The sequence below is a fragment of the Pogona vitticeps genome, chromosome 4, assembly GCF_051106095.1.
Source record: "Pogona vitticeps strain Pit_001003342236 chromosome 4, PviZW2.1, whole genome shotgun sequence".
NCBI lineage: Eukaryota > Metazoa > Chordata > Lepidosauria > Squamata > Agamidae > Pogona > Pogona vitticeps.
In genome coordinates, this window is record NC_135786.1 from 122,650,535 (window position 1) to 122,668,817 (window position 18,283).

The 18,283-nt window shown below is 41.1% G+C and overlaps 2 protein-coding genes across 9 annotated transcripts in view; one reads left to right on the forward strand and one right to left on the reverse strand.

Annotated features, from left to right (window-relative positions):
• Positions 1–3,759, reverse strand: part of KLHL20 (kelch like family member 20) — a 57,275-nt gene extending 53,516 nt beyond the window's left edge. Inside the window, exon 1 of one of the 2 annotated variants that reach the window (XM_020798510.3) lies at positions 3,529–3,759. The gene's annotated coding sequence lies outside the window, so the exon portion shown is untranslated. The remainder of the gene's footprint in view (positions 1–3,528) is intronic. The other variant, XM_072998237.2, reaches the window with a different exon arrangement.
• Positions 3,760–3,779: 20 nt separating this feature from the next.
• The window catches only part of ANKRD45 (ankyrin repeat domain 45), a 46,331-nt gene continuing 31,827 nt past the window's right edge, over positions 3,780–18,283 (forward strand). For 5 of the 7 annotated variants that reach the window (XM_078392410.1, XM_020798511.3, XM_078392416.1 and 2 more), the window contains exons 1-2: positions 3,780–3,916; positions 11,183–11,501. In XM_078392410.1, coding sequence (XP_078248536.1) covers positions 3,908–3,916; positions 11,183–11,501 — 328 coding nt within the window. In that variant the 5' untranslated portion in view covers positions 3,780–3,907. Of the gene's footprint in view, positions 3,917–6,639; positions 7,019–11,182; positions 11,502–18,283 lie in introns of all 7 variants that reach the window. The other 2 variants (XM_078392411.1, XM_078392414.1) reach the window with 1 other exon arrangement.

Genomic DNA, 18,283 nt, shown 5'->3' on the forward strand with positions numbered 1-18,283 from the left:
ATTTATGAGTAAGCATGTTTAAGTAGGATTTTAGTAAAACTAGTTCCAAACCACTTTAAAAAGTTTTTAAACATTGGCAACTCTGCCTATTGTTGCTTGTGGGCAGATAACAGAAGGCGAAATCAAATGGTTGCATTAGGAAGAGCCAAACGGACCTCTCTTTACCTAGAAAATGAAGAACATGCAAGTTAAATTTAAGGGCATGTATACATAGCAAAAGGTAGTAGTTGGGTTCTTTATCCATACAACTGCACAAAAACAGTCCTCAGACCTCAACACTAGTCACTCTATTACAAAAAATATTGCTTTGTAATGTTCCACTAACCCCTGAACTGTTTCTACTGAGTACTATACCAGACAATATAGATAAGACAAAGAATTACTTAGTTATATAGTCACTGCAGCCAGAATTCTTTATGCCAAGAATTGGAAGAAATCGTTGATACCGAAACAAGAGGAACTTATTGAGAAGATATGGGAAGTGGCAGAAATGGATATTTTATCAGAAGTGTTAAAAGACTGTCCAATACAAAAGCCAACTGAATGATGGGATTTATTACATAAATGGCTTGAGTCGCCAGATAGATTTAAACTAAGTTGTAAATGTAAGTTAAAACATGGAGGGCAATCAAATTCTAGAAAAGCGGAAAGTCAATTTAATATTGCAACATGAATAGATTGCATGTCAGTACATTTTGTGTTCTCCCCCCCCTTTTTCCCCCATGTCCCCCTTTGCCTTCTGTACCCCATACCTATCCTAAGCTGTTAATTTAAAAATAAAAAAATAATTAGTCACTCTAAATAAAGCACTCATTTCACAAAGGGGAACTCTTCCAAAGTCTCTTCCAAATAATTCTAAAACTCATTCTAACAAATTTTCCTAAACTATCATATCAATTTCTCCCAAACACATGACACATACCAAATCATGACCTCTTCATTAACCTTCAAATTCATTTATCTGTCCTCATTCCCCAGGGCGGGAAAGGAGCGGAAGAAGAGGGTGGAGATAGAGGCGGGAACAGCAGAGATAAAAAGGAGGGAAGAACAATTGCCGCCAGGTTGGGAGTGGGTTTGGATGGAAGACCCATGGGCCAGAGCTTGGGAGAGGCTGAGAGTGCCCAAGGAAGAGACTGATTAGAGGAAAAGAAGGGAGAATTTCCCCAGACTGTCTTATTGGGGAGAGGCAGAGGCTAAAGAGTGGAGAAGGAAACTTAGAGAAGGAAAGGAAAGGGGAGGGAGAGGAAGGAGAGAGAGCTAGGAATGGAGGATAAGCAAAATGAGGAGGAAGGGATTCAGGCAGGACCCAGGAAGAATCCTAGATCAGAAGGATGTCCCGTGTGGAATGATGGCCGGGATGATGAGACCGTGTCCTTGTTGGAAGGTGAAGCGGGACAGGCTATAACCACCAACATCTTTACAGACTGGCCGGGTCCCTGGAATTCTGGTGAGAGAAACCCCTTCTTGAACAATAATTGGAAACCCCTTCAAGACCCATTGTCGGAAGGAGCAAGGTGATGGAATCCTGTTATGGACGCTGGTTGTTTGTTAAACACTCCAATAAATATTTCACCTGTTTCAAAACAGCAAAAATCTCTTGATTTCTTTGAAGTGAGAAAGGAGCCCAGAATTGAACCCTCACAGATGCCTGTTCTCAGAGTGAAAAGCTGGATCCTATATATAGGCATACAGGAATCAGATAAATACTAAACTTCGGAGTAATGCAGAGAAGTCATACTGAATAGTCCCCTACACTGCCTGGATGCAAAGCCATCTGTAAATGTTTTAAGCATTTACAAAGTCAAACTACACAGAACAGAGCATCCAAATGAGCCTTGACTCTTCAGGAACTACCACAGTCTATTTTCTGTAGAGGTGGTTTTGGCTGGAGGAAGGTCAGACAGCCATTATTTTCAAATTCTCTAGTTGTCAACATTTTACTCTAAAGAAACATAATTAGTCTCTTGTCCTGTGATGAAGCTAAGAAGGCCTGAATAACCAAAAATCCATTTCTTCCACTGTTTTTATCCACTGAAAGTAGCAGAATTGGAAAAAATCCTGAGAAGCAACCACATAGATGCCTAAAAATTATAACACCTACTAATGTGAACTATTTTGTCTAGCCTGTGTTAGAAATACCATCCTTCAAAATAAAGTACCTGTGCTATCAGCGCTGAAATAAAGTTTTATATGGACAAAACAGGGGTTTTAAAATGTAGTTTATACACACAGTAGTGCAGGGCAGCATAAAACTATTCTTCAAATTCAATTACCATCCACCCTGCCCAATACCGTACTGTATATCCAATCAGGTGAAAACTCCAGGATCACATTATCACCATCCACGAAAGAGGGCAAAGTTCAGCTCAGGACCCCAAAGCTGTTTTTCCACAACCTCACCCCCCTCCAGAAATATTTCCCAGCCAAAACAAGCAAAAAAACCCAGCAATTCCAGTTCCTGGAAGTTTCCAAGAGCTATATTTTAGGTCTACCAATTAACATAAATATATCATTTTTCAACACAAGAATTTCTGCTCACTGTTGCTTTCATTTTTTTTAGCCCTGTGTTTGGCCTTTGGAAGCATCCGTATGGCTCAGAGCCACTAAAGTTGCCAATCCCTGACCTGAAGAGTATATCTGAAGATTTACACTGGAAGATTTACATTGAAGAATACATTTTTAGTGGTCTAATAAAGGTATAATCTTTCCCTATTTTCTAGTTTCAGGCCAGGCTCCCCCAGCTTTTTGAAGAATCAAATGAATCCACAAGCCATTCAAGGCTCCAGCCCTATGGCTGGCTCTGGGCTCCACTGGACTCAAAGGAGTTTATATTTGAACATACATATAAAGGACTGCAGTGCAAATCATCAAAGAGAAAGTGGACAACTATCAGGATAGGGCAAACCACAAATGACTGCACGGCTGAAGGCTGTCTGATCCCCGACTTCACTTCAAGCCTCCCATGGCAGCCAGTGCTTCCTTTCCCAGAAATTATTCACATAGTAATCTCCTCCTCCATCAAGCACACAAAGCTTACATATCTTTTCCAACTACCCACCACTTCTTCGAAATCCCCAGCCCAGGAGCTTAACGTTTAAGCCGTTAGTCAACGGTTGCTGATACACCTATGGCACATCTCTAAATACATCGGAAATATAATGGCTATTTTTAGGTACGTTTCAGGCCAGAATCACCGGTAGCCATTAAACAGATTAAAACAAAACCCATATTCGCAGGCAGCTGCCAGAATAAAAGCTGCCGAAAGGGGAACGCAGTGGTGGCTACCGCCTTTTCTGCCCTGCTTCTGGCATTTTGGGAGCCTCTGGGGAGCCGCTGCTGGACGAGACCTCTGGTCTGATGCCCCTGATCTCGTCTCACCTAACGCTCTCCAAATGGCCTCCAAGGTCCCGCTCCCCCCCAACACACCCACACCCATTTTCCACGGTTCATCCTGTATCCTGCTTCATTCCCCCTCGCCTCCCCTCCCCAGCCAGTTCTTCGCCACCCAAATGTTCCCTGTAAACTGACCTCCCAGCTAGGATGGGGGAGCTTGTTCTACGGACGCCTCCACAACGAGGGCGGGCGAGCCCGTCAACTGTCCCGACAAGGACCCCCTCTGTCACTCATAAGGGGTGGAAAGAATCAAGGCAGGCTCCTTTCCACCCCCCGACTTCTACTACCGCAAAGGCCGACCCCCCCCCCTCACAGCTCCTACTGGATCCGGAAGCGGCGAGTGGCCGAGACCCCGCCCACGAACGTATTCGCCGCCCACCGGAAGCAAAGCGCCTCCTGTTCCCTTCCCTGCAGAAACCCCGGAGACCCGCGCAAACGTTCCGGCTGCAGTCCGGCGGCTGATGCGTTGCTATGACGACGGGAGGCGCCTCCGTGGGGCAGCTGAAAAAAACCCATGGAGCAGGTCAGGAGAAGTTTTATCTTGATTCTTGAGTGGGCTGAGTACAGGAAGAAGTGTTTTTTAAAAGAATCTCAGTCTATCCTGGGAATAGGGCTACGATAGAGTATTCATTCACTCCGTGGGAGGTTGTGCGAGCCGTAGCCTCAATCGTTGTGGTACGAATCGGTTGTCGCCGCCACGCCTCGTTCACAGAATATCACTTTTGCCAGTTTTTCATGTGTTTGCCATCCTTGTTTTTCCTTTGCTCCTTTTGTCTTTTTTTCTTGGTGCTGCCCAGACTGAGCGTGCTCCGATTTGAAACCATTTTGCAGCTGCTCAGTCCTGTTTTACTTTACAGATTTTTTTTTCTCGTAAGAAGGGTAGCTTCTAGGCATGCATCTTATTATACATTTAACGAATGTGCCTAGCTTTGCCTGGGTTAAAATTCTCATTCCAGTGCCTTTCCGACCTTCTTCCTTTCTTACATAAGAACGTAAGAAGAGCCCTGCTGGATCAAGCCAAGGGCCCATCTAGTCCAGCTCCCAGTATCTCACAGTGGCCCCACCAAATGCCTCTGGGAGGACACGAGACAACTAGATCCCTGTCTCCTGATACTCCTCCCCTGCACCTGGCATTTGGAGGTACCTCCCTTTGAAGCCTGGAGATTGTAGATCCCTGTCATGGCTTCTAACCTGTGATGGACTTTTCCTCCAGGAATTGCCCAATCCCCTTTTAAAGGCATCTAGGCCAGATGCCATCACCACATCCTGTGGAAAGGAGTTCCACAGCGATCGTACTCTTTCTTACACACTGGTCTTTTTTTTTTCACCTTGGAACTGGATTAGAGGCCCATTGATTCCACCCTTCCTCGTCTTCCTGAGTCCCAATATTATTTTTCATTCTGGATATGTTTTCTCCCCCTGCCCCAATACTCAAGTGGTAAAACCTTACTGTTTTAAGGCCACAATACCCAGAACTGGTTCCAGCAAGCATGGCCAGTTGCTGTGTAACTTGACAAAATTTCATGTTTCCAGTAGTTAACTTCTCTGTAACAGGACTACAATTCCCATAATCCTTTAGATCAGTGGTTCTTAACATGGGCGATAATGCCCCCCAGGGGGCAATTTCATTTTCCAGGGGGGCGGTAGAACGAAAAGGGGCGGTGTGGGGGCGCTGGAGCAGAAGGGGGGCGGTAGGGGGGCGCTGGAGCAAGCCAAACCTGTGAAGGTGGCTGCAGCCTTTTTACAGTGTGCATGAATATATATTTGCCTCCAATCTTAATTTAGTTTCAGAGTTTTTGTCTTGAAATTTTTAGTTCCTGTATTGTGGTTTGTTTTAATGCCCTTTTTATATTTCTTTTTGCGTCTTAAAATTCGCTTGCAACTAAATCATTAAATGTTACTTTTTGGGGGCATTTCATTTTCTTGGAATTGACTTTTGTTTTCAGGGGTCATTGGATTTAAGTGTCACAAATAAATAAATAAATAAATAAATAAATAAATAAATAAATAAATAAATAAATAAATAAATAAATCATCACCGCGGGGAGGGGGGCGATGATAACTTCCTCAATGGCTCAAGGGGGCGTTTCTTTCAAAAAGGTTAAGAACCACTGCTTTAGATAACGATTCCCATAATCACCTAAGCAAAAGTCACAACCAGCCCTTACCCAGGCTTGTCACTTTTTAAAAATAACCTTCTTTTTAAAGGGCTTGACTCCAGCTATTAACCATACTGGACCAAGCAGATGAAGAATGAAAAATAATATTCTCTGTATTATAAAAATAACAACTTGGAGGAAAACAGATTTCAACATCAGTTTTTCTCCAGAGCATATATTTAAATACATTTCAAATTTATTATGTATTTCATATATCTTTAACTATTAGTTTTTGTAACGTCTATAAACATACTTAACATACACATTTTTCTAATCACATAATAAATATTTAGTTAACTTACTAACTTCGGTTCTATGTTTAGGATTAGCTATCATTGCATTTCAATACATTTCTTTCAATTTTATCGTTACCTTTTTCTAATGCATCCCTTTCCACATATTTACCTTTAATAAAATTAGTTTGCATTAGTATGGCAAATTTATATGCATATTTAAGTTCCAAACCATTCAGCAATAACTTATTCTTATTAATTAATTATATTACAGTACTGTTCATGACCATTAGCAATTAATTATATTTTTCCAAATTAAATAATATATACATAATGTCCATTTCTTCTTCTTCTGAAGAGTCATTCATCATCCGGACCTTGCTGAAGTCCTTTCTCCAACTTGCAAACAAACTCTAGTACTCTTAGTTGATGAAATCTGGAGCTTGTTGTAGACAGTTCTTTTATCTCTTGCAATCAGGATCTTGAATAGGCTGAGACTCAACTTTTCTGATATTACATTCTCTGGCACTGCTTCCTGGGATCTCATCAATAGTTTCTTTGTAATTGGGTGAGTTTTCCCAGATGTCAATGGAGATTCTGGATTTGCAGTCACTGAAGCTGCTGATTCTGCAATTTTGACCACAGCAAGTGGCGTAGTCTTTAGTTCCTCCGGTGCTTTCTTTCCTGCTTTTGTTTTAACTACTGCTTCTCCTTCCCCATTTCTTCTAAGTTCTTCTCATAAACTTTTGAATGTGAGTTGCTTGCACTGTCATTCAAAGGCTATGCATTAGCACCTGTTGTAGATGTTCTTGAAGGGGACTTTACCTCTAATACAGTTTTCTCCTCCTTTTCAGTGACTGCCGAGTTTGTCATGGAAAGTAGTCTCCTCCCAAGTGGAGCTTTGCCAATATTAGGCTGAGATGAGCATCTGACATGGAATTCTGGAAACTCTTGTGGCTCAAGGGGCCTTTCCAGATCAACATTGGCACCCTCTGCAGCTCTTTTTCCTTCTTCTGTTGTGCTGCTTGTACTTTGTATTTCATCACTGTCCTCACCTCTGTCTGATTCAGATTTTGAATACCCTGGTACATTTATATCTATGAATGATGTGTTATACTGATCTTTTCCATTAGCGTTATCAACTAGAGTTCCTCTTTTAGATGCCTTGTGGCGCAGTGGCTAAACTGCTGTACCGCAGCCCAAACTGTGCTCACTACACAGGTTCAATCCCAGGTAGGTGGCTTAACGTTGACTCAGCCTTCTGAGGTTGGTAAAGTGAATACTGTACATATTTAATACTGATTTCTCAAATTATTAATTCATCACTCTGTACCTTTTTCTGTTTGGCTAATAACCAATTAATATAGTTTGTTCTGCCCTGGAATCTAACTTATGCCTTTTCTATTTTTATATATAACCATAAGTTTGACTTCGAAAAACTCTTAAATGACTTACTGATGGAATTTTACCATGGCGAATTTCATAAGCTGTTTTTCTTTTTAGGCTTCTCAATTCCGGACTCAGACTGCACCAAGGGTTGTATTTGCCCCTGAGATCGGGTCATTAAACACACATTCTTTATCTTCCTAACCAATTCATTTTTGATTAGGCATGGGGCCAGGATATCATCATGCACAGCTACCTTCCATTTCCCTAACCAGTTCTCATATTGAATATTTACATTGGCCACAGATAGAGGAAATGCTGGTGTAATCCTTTTACCAGAAAGCTTTCATGAGTTAAAATATTTTCCCTAGGAATCACATCAGAGAGACTCATACACATTTGTTAACTTATATTTCTTACATTCCACACAACTTTATACTGAATTCAAATTCTCTCTCCATATTTTCCCTCCAACTCTATATTTATCATAATAAATAAACAATGCTTTATTTCCTGACTTGGCCCAGCCTCCTTCAACTCTGACATGCCTGTCTCCATTTCTTGATCTATGTTTACAGTGGTGCCTCGCTAGACAGTTACCCTGCATGACAGTTTTTTCGCTAGACATTGACTTTTTGCGATCACTATAGCGATTCGCAAAACAGTGATTCCTATGGGAGAATTTTGCTGGACAATGTTTGGTCCCTGCTTCGCATACCGATTTTCGCTAGACAACGATTTTTACATCTTCCTCCACACTCGCAAAACAGGTGTTTTCGGGACCTAAGCTTCGCAAGACAGTGATTTAAACAGCTGATCAGTGGCTTTCCTATGGCCGATCTTCGCTAGACAACAACAATTCTTCCCCTTTGGAACGCATTAAACAGATTTCAATGCATTCCAATGGGGAAATGCTTTTCGCTAGCTAGACAATGATTTGGGTAAAAAGTGACTTCAGTGGAATGGATTATCATCGTCTAGCGAGGCACCACTGTATTTTGATGTATGTTTATCTCTGGGTTCAAAAATTTTGAGACAATAAATTTGTGTCTCTGTATACATTTTCTTTCTAATAACTCTGGGTAGGACTCTTGGAAATCTCCTCCTTTACCACTTATAAAACAGATTTTATCTCCTATTTCCCCTTTATCAGGCTTTTTCCTTGGCCACACCTCCATTCTGCTGAGGAGATTTTTCCTTTCCAATCTGTGCTGTTTTTAATTTCCAGCCTTCAGACACCTTGGTTCTACCCCCTGTTCACTTTATATCATTTCTCTTCTCAATATACAGTAATGAGGTCTTGTTACCTCTCTGAAAGTTACTAATTTGTCAATTAATTCCACTCAGGAATGGGTTTTAGTTGATGTTCTTGTATATGCCATCTATATTCTTGGGGTATTATACTGTATTATAAAATTGTTCTAGCCCAATTGTCTCTTATCTTCCCTATTTTTAACACCTGACCAATCCAACCAGCCAGTAAATAATCCAGACGACAGCCTAACTGAGTGTAAATTTCATCATGTTTCTTCCTTAAATTTCTCAATTCCCTCCTATGATGTGCAGCAGTTAATCCAAACCTCTGTTTTACCCTGTTTTTACATAATTCATAATCCCGGGCCTTCTGCAATCTCACTCCTCCATAAATTTCTGGCAAGTCCCCACATATCTGAGATCTAAGATAACTCATTCTTTTTTCAGGCTTAACTCCTAATTCAACTTGCTACTAGGTCTCTAAATCCCCCACTCAGGATTTTCCAAGACCTACCCTGGATCTCCAGAATCCCCACTGGATTTTTGTATCCGACCTCGCTGCCAACAAATATATGACTGGTCCCTACCCAGGATTGTTACTTTTTAAAAAATAACCTTCCTTTAAAGGGCTTCATTCCAGCCATTAATCATTCTAGACCAAGTGGTTAAAGAATAAAGAATAATATTCTCTTTATTACAAAGTATTACACAGTAACAACTTTGACAGAAACAGATTTCAACACCAGCTTTTCTTCAGTTACAGCCCTATAGCCCAAACACACCCTCATCCTTCTGTTGCACTTTCTTTTCCCCTACATTCCAGCTCTCCAGGCCCTGCTTCCTTCAGACAACAGAATGAAATTTAAAAGGAATAATCTGGGGGGGGGGGAAACAAATACATAGCAACAAGAGAAGGGATACTTGGCTCAGTAATACAAGTGAGAAGGATCTTTGAATTTGTGTTTTCTAAGGCTTTCACGGCTGGGATCCGATGGTTGTTGTGGGTTTTTCGGGCTCTTTGGCTGTGTTCTGAAGGTTGTTCTTCCTGACGTTTCGCCAGTCTCTGTGGCCGGCATCTTCAGAGGACTGGAGTAGGAACTCTGTCCATGCTGTTTGTAGGATAGTTGAGTATTTATAGCTGTATTTATAGCCCCTCATCACTCCAGGAGTATACCGGATACCTTGCAGCTGTGGACAGGTATATATTGGAACCACAAAGCACAGCATTCGCACCAGAATCAAAGAACATGAGAGACACTGCAGACTAAAACAACCGGAAAAATCAGCAGTAGCTGAACATGCCCTAAAACAAACTGGACATGAAATTCTATTTCAAAATACTGAAGTACTGGACAACACCAGCAATCATTATGTTAGACTGCAAAGGGAAGCCATTGAAATCCATAAACATCAACAGAACTTCAACAAAAAAGAAGGCCTAAAACAAAACGCAGCCTTGCTCCCAATACTGAAAAATACAGCCTGCAAAAGATCAGCAAACTCTACCCAGCCACAAGGACCAGGGATCATTGCACAAAAAAGACCAGCTAACGACACCCATCAATCACAGTGACAGATAATCTCTCCCCCCCTTATCACAACAAAAACACACTGATCCCCCTGTCTCCTGAAAAGGACAAAAACTGTTCCCACAGCTATAAATACTATCTAACAAACAGCATGGAGAGAGTTCAGTCCTCTGAAGATGCCAACCACGGAGACTGGCGAAATGTCAGGAAGAACAACCTTCGGAACACGGCCAAAGAGCCTGAAAAACCCACAACAACGATCTTTGAATTGTTGCTGCAAAAAAGCTGAAGGCTATTTTAGGCTGCGTTAAGAGAAGTATAGTCTCCAAATCCTTTGAGGTACTAGCCCCCGTCTATTCAGCACTGGTTATGCCTCATCTTGAGTACTGTGTCTAGTTCTGGATACTGCACTTTAAGAAGTTTGACAACAAAATGTAACAAGTTCATAGGAGGGAATAAGGATGATCAGAGGATGAAAACAAAGGTTAGTGAAGAAAAATAGAAAGAACTGGGCGTGTTTAGCCTTGAGAAAAAAGACTGAGGGGAAGTAGGATAGCACTCTTCAAATACTAGATTGTCACAGGGAGGAGAGGTAGGATCTATTCTCAATTATCCAAGAGTGTAGGACATGTAATATAGTAATGGGCTCAAGATACAGGAAGCAAGATTTAGGCTGAATATCAGGAAAATTGGCATAAGAGCAGTTAGAGCAATCTACCAATGGGACAAATTACCTGGGGAAGTGGTGGGCTCTCAAGCACTGGAAGCATTCAAGCAAAATTTGAACAACCATCTGTCAGATCTTCTTTGATTATATTCCTGCATTGAGCATGGGATTGGACTCTATGACCTTATAGAGCCCTTCCAACTCTATTATTCTATGATTCTTTCAAATACCCTGATTCTTATTCATATTGGGCTTGCAACCAGCACTGTGAATTGTGGCCAAAAATGGAGCAATAGCCAATGAAGCTGTTATAACACCTTCCCTATATCCAGCTGAAGTCACCAATCTGACTTCAGCATTCTGAATCAGCTGACATTTAAGAATGTTTCTCAAAGGCAGCTACAGTAGTTCTGTGTTACAATACTCCAAAAAGAATGTAAACTTATATATGTGTTATCTTAGCTAAATTATGTATGGCATTTTTGTAGACAAAAATTATGATGTTCCGTCCATAATAATTCTCTATGGGCTTAACGAGATTTCTTCCTTTTATTTTCTCAGGCTAATCCTGAGGAAATGGAACTAGGAAAAGGGGCAGTAGATTTAGTGGAAGAAAGTGAGAACAAGGATTTGGAGCTTCAAGAGGACTCAGCAGATTTTAATCCCCTGCTGAAAGCTGCTTTAATTGGAGATACGGAGGAGGTACAACACATTTTTGAGGACTCGGAGGATCCTGATAATGATAAAGCTACGGAGTTCCTGAAAGTAACGGATGTTGTAGGGAGAAGTCTCCTCTATACAACTTGCATGTCTGGACAGAGTGATGTCATCCGGACAATGGCGAGATATGGAGTGGATCTTAAAGAAACCACTGTAAGAGGTACATAAAGAAGTAAGTTTTTACTGTGGGGATATTTTCTATAAAGTTTATATATTTTATATCCTGTCAAAGATATTTTGAGATTTGTGTATAACACCAATTACATCTGCTCCAGTTTTCTGATCCTCAGGTTTTCCTGCAGTTTTTTGGTAATTTTATATTTACTACTTATTTATGTTATTTGTTTATGGATTAAGGACTTTGTATTAGCCTTGGAGGAAAGCTCTACAGGAATTACTAGCCACAAAGTATTTAATTAGGTAACCTGCTCATTATTTTATTAGGTAGCCTGCTCATATTTCCTTGACCTGGTTGTGTGAAGGTGATCTTTCCTGGTCCTGTAGTTGACCAGGAAAGCTATTATTGGAAAATCTACTCTGTGTAAAATCTACCATGAGATGTTATGAGAAAGTTTATATTTTACAATTAGAATGCAATTAGAATTAAAGTATCAGTTGGACCAATGTATGTATACAGAATGACCCCCATATCCGCTGCAGATTGGTTTCAAGTCCCCCCGGATACTGAAAACCATGAATAAATAGTGAACACTATATGTATAGCATGGTAAAAGGGAAAAAAATGTATGTGTACAGAATGACCCCCATATCCGTTGCAGATTGGTTTCAAGTCCCCCCAGATACTGAAAACCATGAATAATAGTGAACACTATATGTATAACATGGTAAAAGGAAAAAAAACACAGAAGCAAATTATTTTCACATGCATTACAAGAACTGGCCACTAGAGAGCGCCAGAGACTATGCTGTGTATGAGCTGGGTACTCAGTTTACCAGCCTCAGACAGATGGAAGGCTGAGTGAACCTCAAGATCGCTACATGGGATTGAACCCAGGTTTTGGCTGTACCACAAGTCTCCTGTGGAACACAGGATTAATTTCTATAACTTTAGACCCTATACAAAACCGGGGGGAAAGCTGTAATGGGATACAATCTCAAAAATGAGAGAATGATTTTGATACGAATCCAAAGCAGACCTTTCAACATCACAATAATCCAAGTTTATGCACCAACCACCGATGCTGAAGAGGCTGAAATTGACCAAATCTATGAAGAATTACAACACCTTATAGAACTGACACCAAAGAAAGATGTTCTTCTCATTCTAGGGGATTGGAATGCTAAAGTAGGGAGTCGAGAGATAAAAGAAACAACAGGTAACTTTGGCCTTGGAGTTCAAAACGAAGCGGAGCAAAGGCTAATAGAGTTTTGTGAAGAGAACAAGCTAGTCATCACAAACACTCTTTTCCAACAAGAGGTGACTCTACACATGGGTATCACCAGATGAGCAATACCGAAATCAGATTATGTTCTCTGCAGCCAAAGATGGAGAAGCTCTATACAGTCAGTAAAAACAAGACCTGGAGTTGATTGTGGCTCTGATCATCAGCTTCTTGTAGCAAAATTCAAGCTTAAACTGAAGAAAGTAGGAAAAACCACTGGGCTAGTCAGGTATAATCTAAACCAGTGGTCAGGGAACAGGGATAAATTACCCCAAATGGGGTAAAAATGAAAATCCTGGGGGTAATGAGGATGGTCGTGGCAGGCATTTTACCCTCAGGCATTTTATTTCCAACGATGCTGTGTGTAGGCAGGCGTTCCGTCGTGGGGACAGCGAGCCCTGGCGTGGAACTGCACAGGGCACCCACCTGTCCTCCTTGCCTCCAAAGTGGGGTGGAGGGTGGCATACCAGGCCAGCTGGACTCTGCCTGGCAGAGGCCTGGCCAGGGCTCTCCTTCCTGCCTGTGCCCACCCGCCCAGTGCGCTGGCGAGGAGGCCCCCTTCCCACCTCGCCTCACCTGAGCTCATGGCCAGTGGACCTGCTGGCCCTGTGGCGCCTGCCTCCCCTCACCAAGGACCTGCTTTCCTAGCGGTGTGCCAGCTCCAGACTGGCTGCCCGGACAGTGGCCACAGGTCCCGGGCAAGCGCAGAGGTGGGGCAGGGGTCGGCCACGGACGGCAAGAGCCGGGGGGGGTTAATGTCAACGTATATACATTTTTTGGAGGGTAAAAGGTAAAAAGGTTCCCTGACCCCTGATCTAAACCAAATCCCATATAAATAATACACAGTGGATTCAAAATTCAAGCTTAAACTGAAGAAATTAGGAAAAACCACTGGGCTAGTCAGGTATAATGTAAACCAAATCCCTTATGAATACTCATTGGAAGTGAAGAACTGATTTAAGGAACTCGATTTGGTGGAGAGAGTGCTTGAAGAACTATGGATGGAGGCTCGTAACAAGGAGAGACAAGAGGGTCATCTTAAATGAACAATGCAAAGAAATAGAAGAAAATAACAGAAACAGAAAAACCAGAGATCTGTTCAAGAAAATTGGAGATATTAAAGGAACATTTTGTGCAAAGACAGACATGATAAATGACAAAAATGGGAGGCACCTCACAGAAGCAGAAAACATCGAGAAGAGGTGGCAGGAATACACAGAGGAATTATAACAGAAAGATCTATATGTGATTGGTGATCTTGAGCCAGACTTCCTGGAGAGTGAAGTCAAGTGGGCCTTAGAAAGCATAGCTAACAACAATGCCAGTGGAGGTGATGGTATTCCAGTGGGATTATTTAAAATCTTAAAAGACAATGCTGTTAAGGTGCTGCAATCAATATGCCAGCAAGTTTGGAAAACTCAGCAGTGGCCAGAGGATTGGAAAAGATCATTCTGCATCCCAATCCCAAAGAAGGGCAATGCCAAATAATGCTCCAGCTGAGATACAATTGCACTCATTTCACATGCTAGCAAGGTTATGCTCAAAATCCTACAAGGTAGGCTTCAGCAGTATGTGGGCCAAGAACTCCCAGAAATACAAGCTGGATTTCAAGGAACTCAAGACCAAATTGCTAACATGTGCTGGATTATGGAGAAAACCAGAGAGTTCCAGAAAAACATCTACTTCTGCTTCATTGACTATGCAAAAGCCTTTGACTGTGTCGACCACAGCAAACTATGGCAAGTCCTTAAAGAAATGGGAGTGCCCCAACACCTTATTTACCTCCTTAGAAACTTATACGTGGGACAAGAAGCAACAGTTAGAACTGGATATGGAACAACTGATTGGTTCAAAATTGGGAAAGGAGTACGACAAGGCTGTATACTGTCACCCCGCTTATTTAACTTATATGCAGAATACATCATGCGAAAGGCTGGACTGGAAGAATCCCAAGCCGGAATTAAGATTGCTGGAAGAAATATTAACAATCTCAGATATGCAGGTGATACCACTCTGATGGCAGAAAGTGAGGAGGACTTAAAGAACCTCTTAATGAGAGTGAAAGAGGAGAGCACAAAAATGGTCTGAAGCTCAACATAAAAAAAAAAACAACGAAGATCATGGCCACTGGCCCCATCATCTCCTGGCAAATAGAAGGGGAAGATATGGAAGCAGTGACAGATTTTACTTTCTTGGGCTCCATGATCACTGCAGATGGAGACAGCAGCCACAAAATCAAAAGATTTCCTGCTTCTTGGGAGGAAAGCGATGACAAACCTTGACAGCATCTTAAAAAGCAGAGACATCACCTTGCCGACAAAGGTCCACATAGTCAAAGCTATGGCTTTTTCAGTAGTGATTTATGAAAGTGAGAGCTGGACCATAAAGAAGGCTGACCACCAAATAATTTATGCTTTTGAGTTGTGGTGCTGGAGGAGACTCTTGAGAGTCGCCTGGACTGCAAACAAACCTATGCATTTTGAAGGAAATACATCCTGTTTGCTCACTGGAAGGACAGATCCTGAAACTGAGGCTCCAATACTTTGGCCGTCTCATGATAAGTGAATACTCCCTGGAAAAGACCCTGATGTAAAGTGTAAAGGCAAGAGGAGAAGAGGATGACAGAGGACAAGATGGTTGGATAGTGTCAACGAAGCTGCCAACATGAATTTGACCCAACTCCGGGAGGCAGTGGAAGACAGGAGGGCCTGGCGTGCTCTGGTCCATGGGGTTATGAAGAGTCAGACATGATTTAACGACTAAATAACAAAAAGAGTTAATGGGTACGTGTGAGGTAATGGTAAAATTCCTGAGGGTGAAAGAGTATAAATACATCCACTTAATTATGTTAAAATGGGGAATCACTTAAATTGGCCATCTAACAATTTTTCCAGACTAGCTATCTTTACACCTCTCCCCATTCCTTTTGACGTTCTCATCCTTCTTTTATCTATACTTTCCAGTCCTTATTTCGTATCCAATTATAAAACCATTTCCATTTTTAAAGTTTTTTTAGATGATCTTTCATTTAGTGCTTCTGTTTGTGCATCCATCTCCACCACTTCTGTTATCTTTTCTTTCAGTTCCTCCAGAGACGGTACCTCTTTCTTCCAATATTTTCCATGTATTATCCTTGCTGCTGTAATTACATGTATTATCAAATATCTCATTTCTTTATCTACAGTTTCAGTCATAACATTTAGTAAAAACAATTCCAGTTTAAATAATATCACATAAGATAATTTTTGCTACATTTCATGTATTGATCTCCAATACTTTTTTGTTACCTTACATGTCTACCATATATGATAAAGTACCCTTCTGCATTTTACATTACCAGCATTTGTTAGAGATATTGTTATACAGTGGTGCCTCGCACAACGATTGTTTCATACAACGATGAATTCACACAGCAATGGGTTTCTTTGAGGAATTTCCCCCATCGTTTAACGATGTTCTCTATGGGGGAATTTCACTTAACAATGTCCCTTTTTCGCTCCTGTAAAAGTGTCTTAAACTGTTAGAAACCTGTTTTAAATGCTTGCAATAGTTAGCCCACCTCCTGAACCCTATGCAAACTTAATTTGGTGTTGTTCTGAGTCGTTGTTAATTTTTGGTGATTTTTTAAATTCTCCATTGAAAGCCTTTGAATGGTCCGTTCAAAGGCTTTCAATGGAGAAAACAAAAAATCACCAAAAATTAATGACGACTCAGAACAACACCAAATTAAGGTTGCATAGGGTTCAGGAGGTGGGCTAACGATTGCAAGCATTTAAAACAGGTTCCAAACATTGTAAGACACTTAAAAATGAGCAAAAACGGACATCGGAAAGGACTTCAAAAGCACCTAAGCTGGCTTCAGTGCTTTTGAAGCTCTTCTGTTTTCGCTCATTTTTAAGTGTCTTACAATGTTTGGAACATGTTTTAAATGCTTGCAATCGTTAGCCCACCTCCTGAACCCTATGCAAACTTAATTTGGTGTTGTTCTGAGTCGCCGTTAATTTTTGGTGATTTCTTGTTTTCTCTCTCATTGAAATGCATTGGACGGACAGTTCAATAGAGTTCAATGAGGGAGAAACAAAAAATCACCAAAAATTAACAACGACTCAGAACAACACCAAATTAAGTTTGCATAGGTTTCAGGAGGTGGGCTAACGATTGCAAGCATTAATCTGTTCCAATTGGAACGGATTAACCGGTTTTCAATGCATTCCTATGGGAAATGGTGTTTCACTTAACGATGTTTTCACATAACGATTTTTTTATGGAACCAATTAACATTGTTAAGCGAGGCACCACTGTATCTTTGTTGGAAGTTCATTTATTTTAGCTATATCCTTTTTATTTTCTGCAATTTGGCTTTAAATCTCTGGCTTTTAATATCTTTAATTTTAATTCTTTAATTTCTTCAGTTGGTTGCTCCATCCCTCCTTGGATCTATTGTAGCCCAGCAGATAACATGTCTTGAATGCTCTTTTAACTTTTAACTTCAGCCAAAGATTGATTTGAAACCACAAACTTGCTTCAAGTGGAGCCATTCCAGCTTTTATTACAAGTAGGGCATTAGGGAATATACAGTGTGGTATACCATATACCGTTCTCAGGAATTTAGTCTGTACTCCCTCAAGGGGGTGTATGTCTTTATGTATGCCAGTGGTTCTCAACCTTTTTTTCCTCTTTTTTACCCCTTGGCAGCCTTAAATTTTTTCCTTCGTACAGGAGAGCAGGACTAGGGGGGCTCTCTACCCTCTTATCTTACAGCCACTTCCTCATTTTCTCTGGTAGTGTGCACAAGCCTGTCAGTGAAAGAGTTAAAGTCTGTAAGGAATTTTGTCCTATATAAACTACAGTTGATGGGAAACAAGCAGGTGGCACAAGCCCCTGCATTAATGGCAGAACAAGAACAGATGCTACCTGAGAGTGAGAACTGATTACCTGGGTTCTCATGTGGTGGATGGGGAGAGGCCAAGGGATTTCTCACTGCTCAAGATATAAATTAGTGACTTACTCTGACGCATGAGCCATTGCCTGCCATTAAGGTTTTTTTCACTTACACTTAAATGTCCTGGGTTGTACTGGGAGTATGCATGCCACAGATTGGGAATCACTAATGTATGCAGAAGCCTGTACAGTAGTTGTATCAGTACCTTGCTTATAGTACAGATTATATTTATGAGCCCCCTTTTAAAAAGAAGAATATCAAAATGGCAGTGGCAGTTCTTGAGCATTTTAATGGGCATGTGGGCTCTCCACAGCCCAGTTGTCTGAAAAATGATACCTAGGTATTTATAGGTCTTCACCTGTTCAGTGTTATGTTTTGTTTCTTTTTGTTTGTTTGTTATGACACATGTATACATGCATGTTTACATATACATGTGAACAGAGATACATAATGAAAAGAGCATCAATCAGTTAAGAAAAGATTAAAAGTTGGATTGTTAAGAGTAAGCTGCAAATAGCACAGGAGCTCTATAGAAAAGGGTCAGTAGCTGTTATAAGGAAGCTTACGTTTGGTGCATTCTTTGTTTGGGAAAGTGGT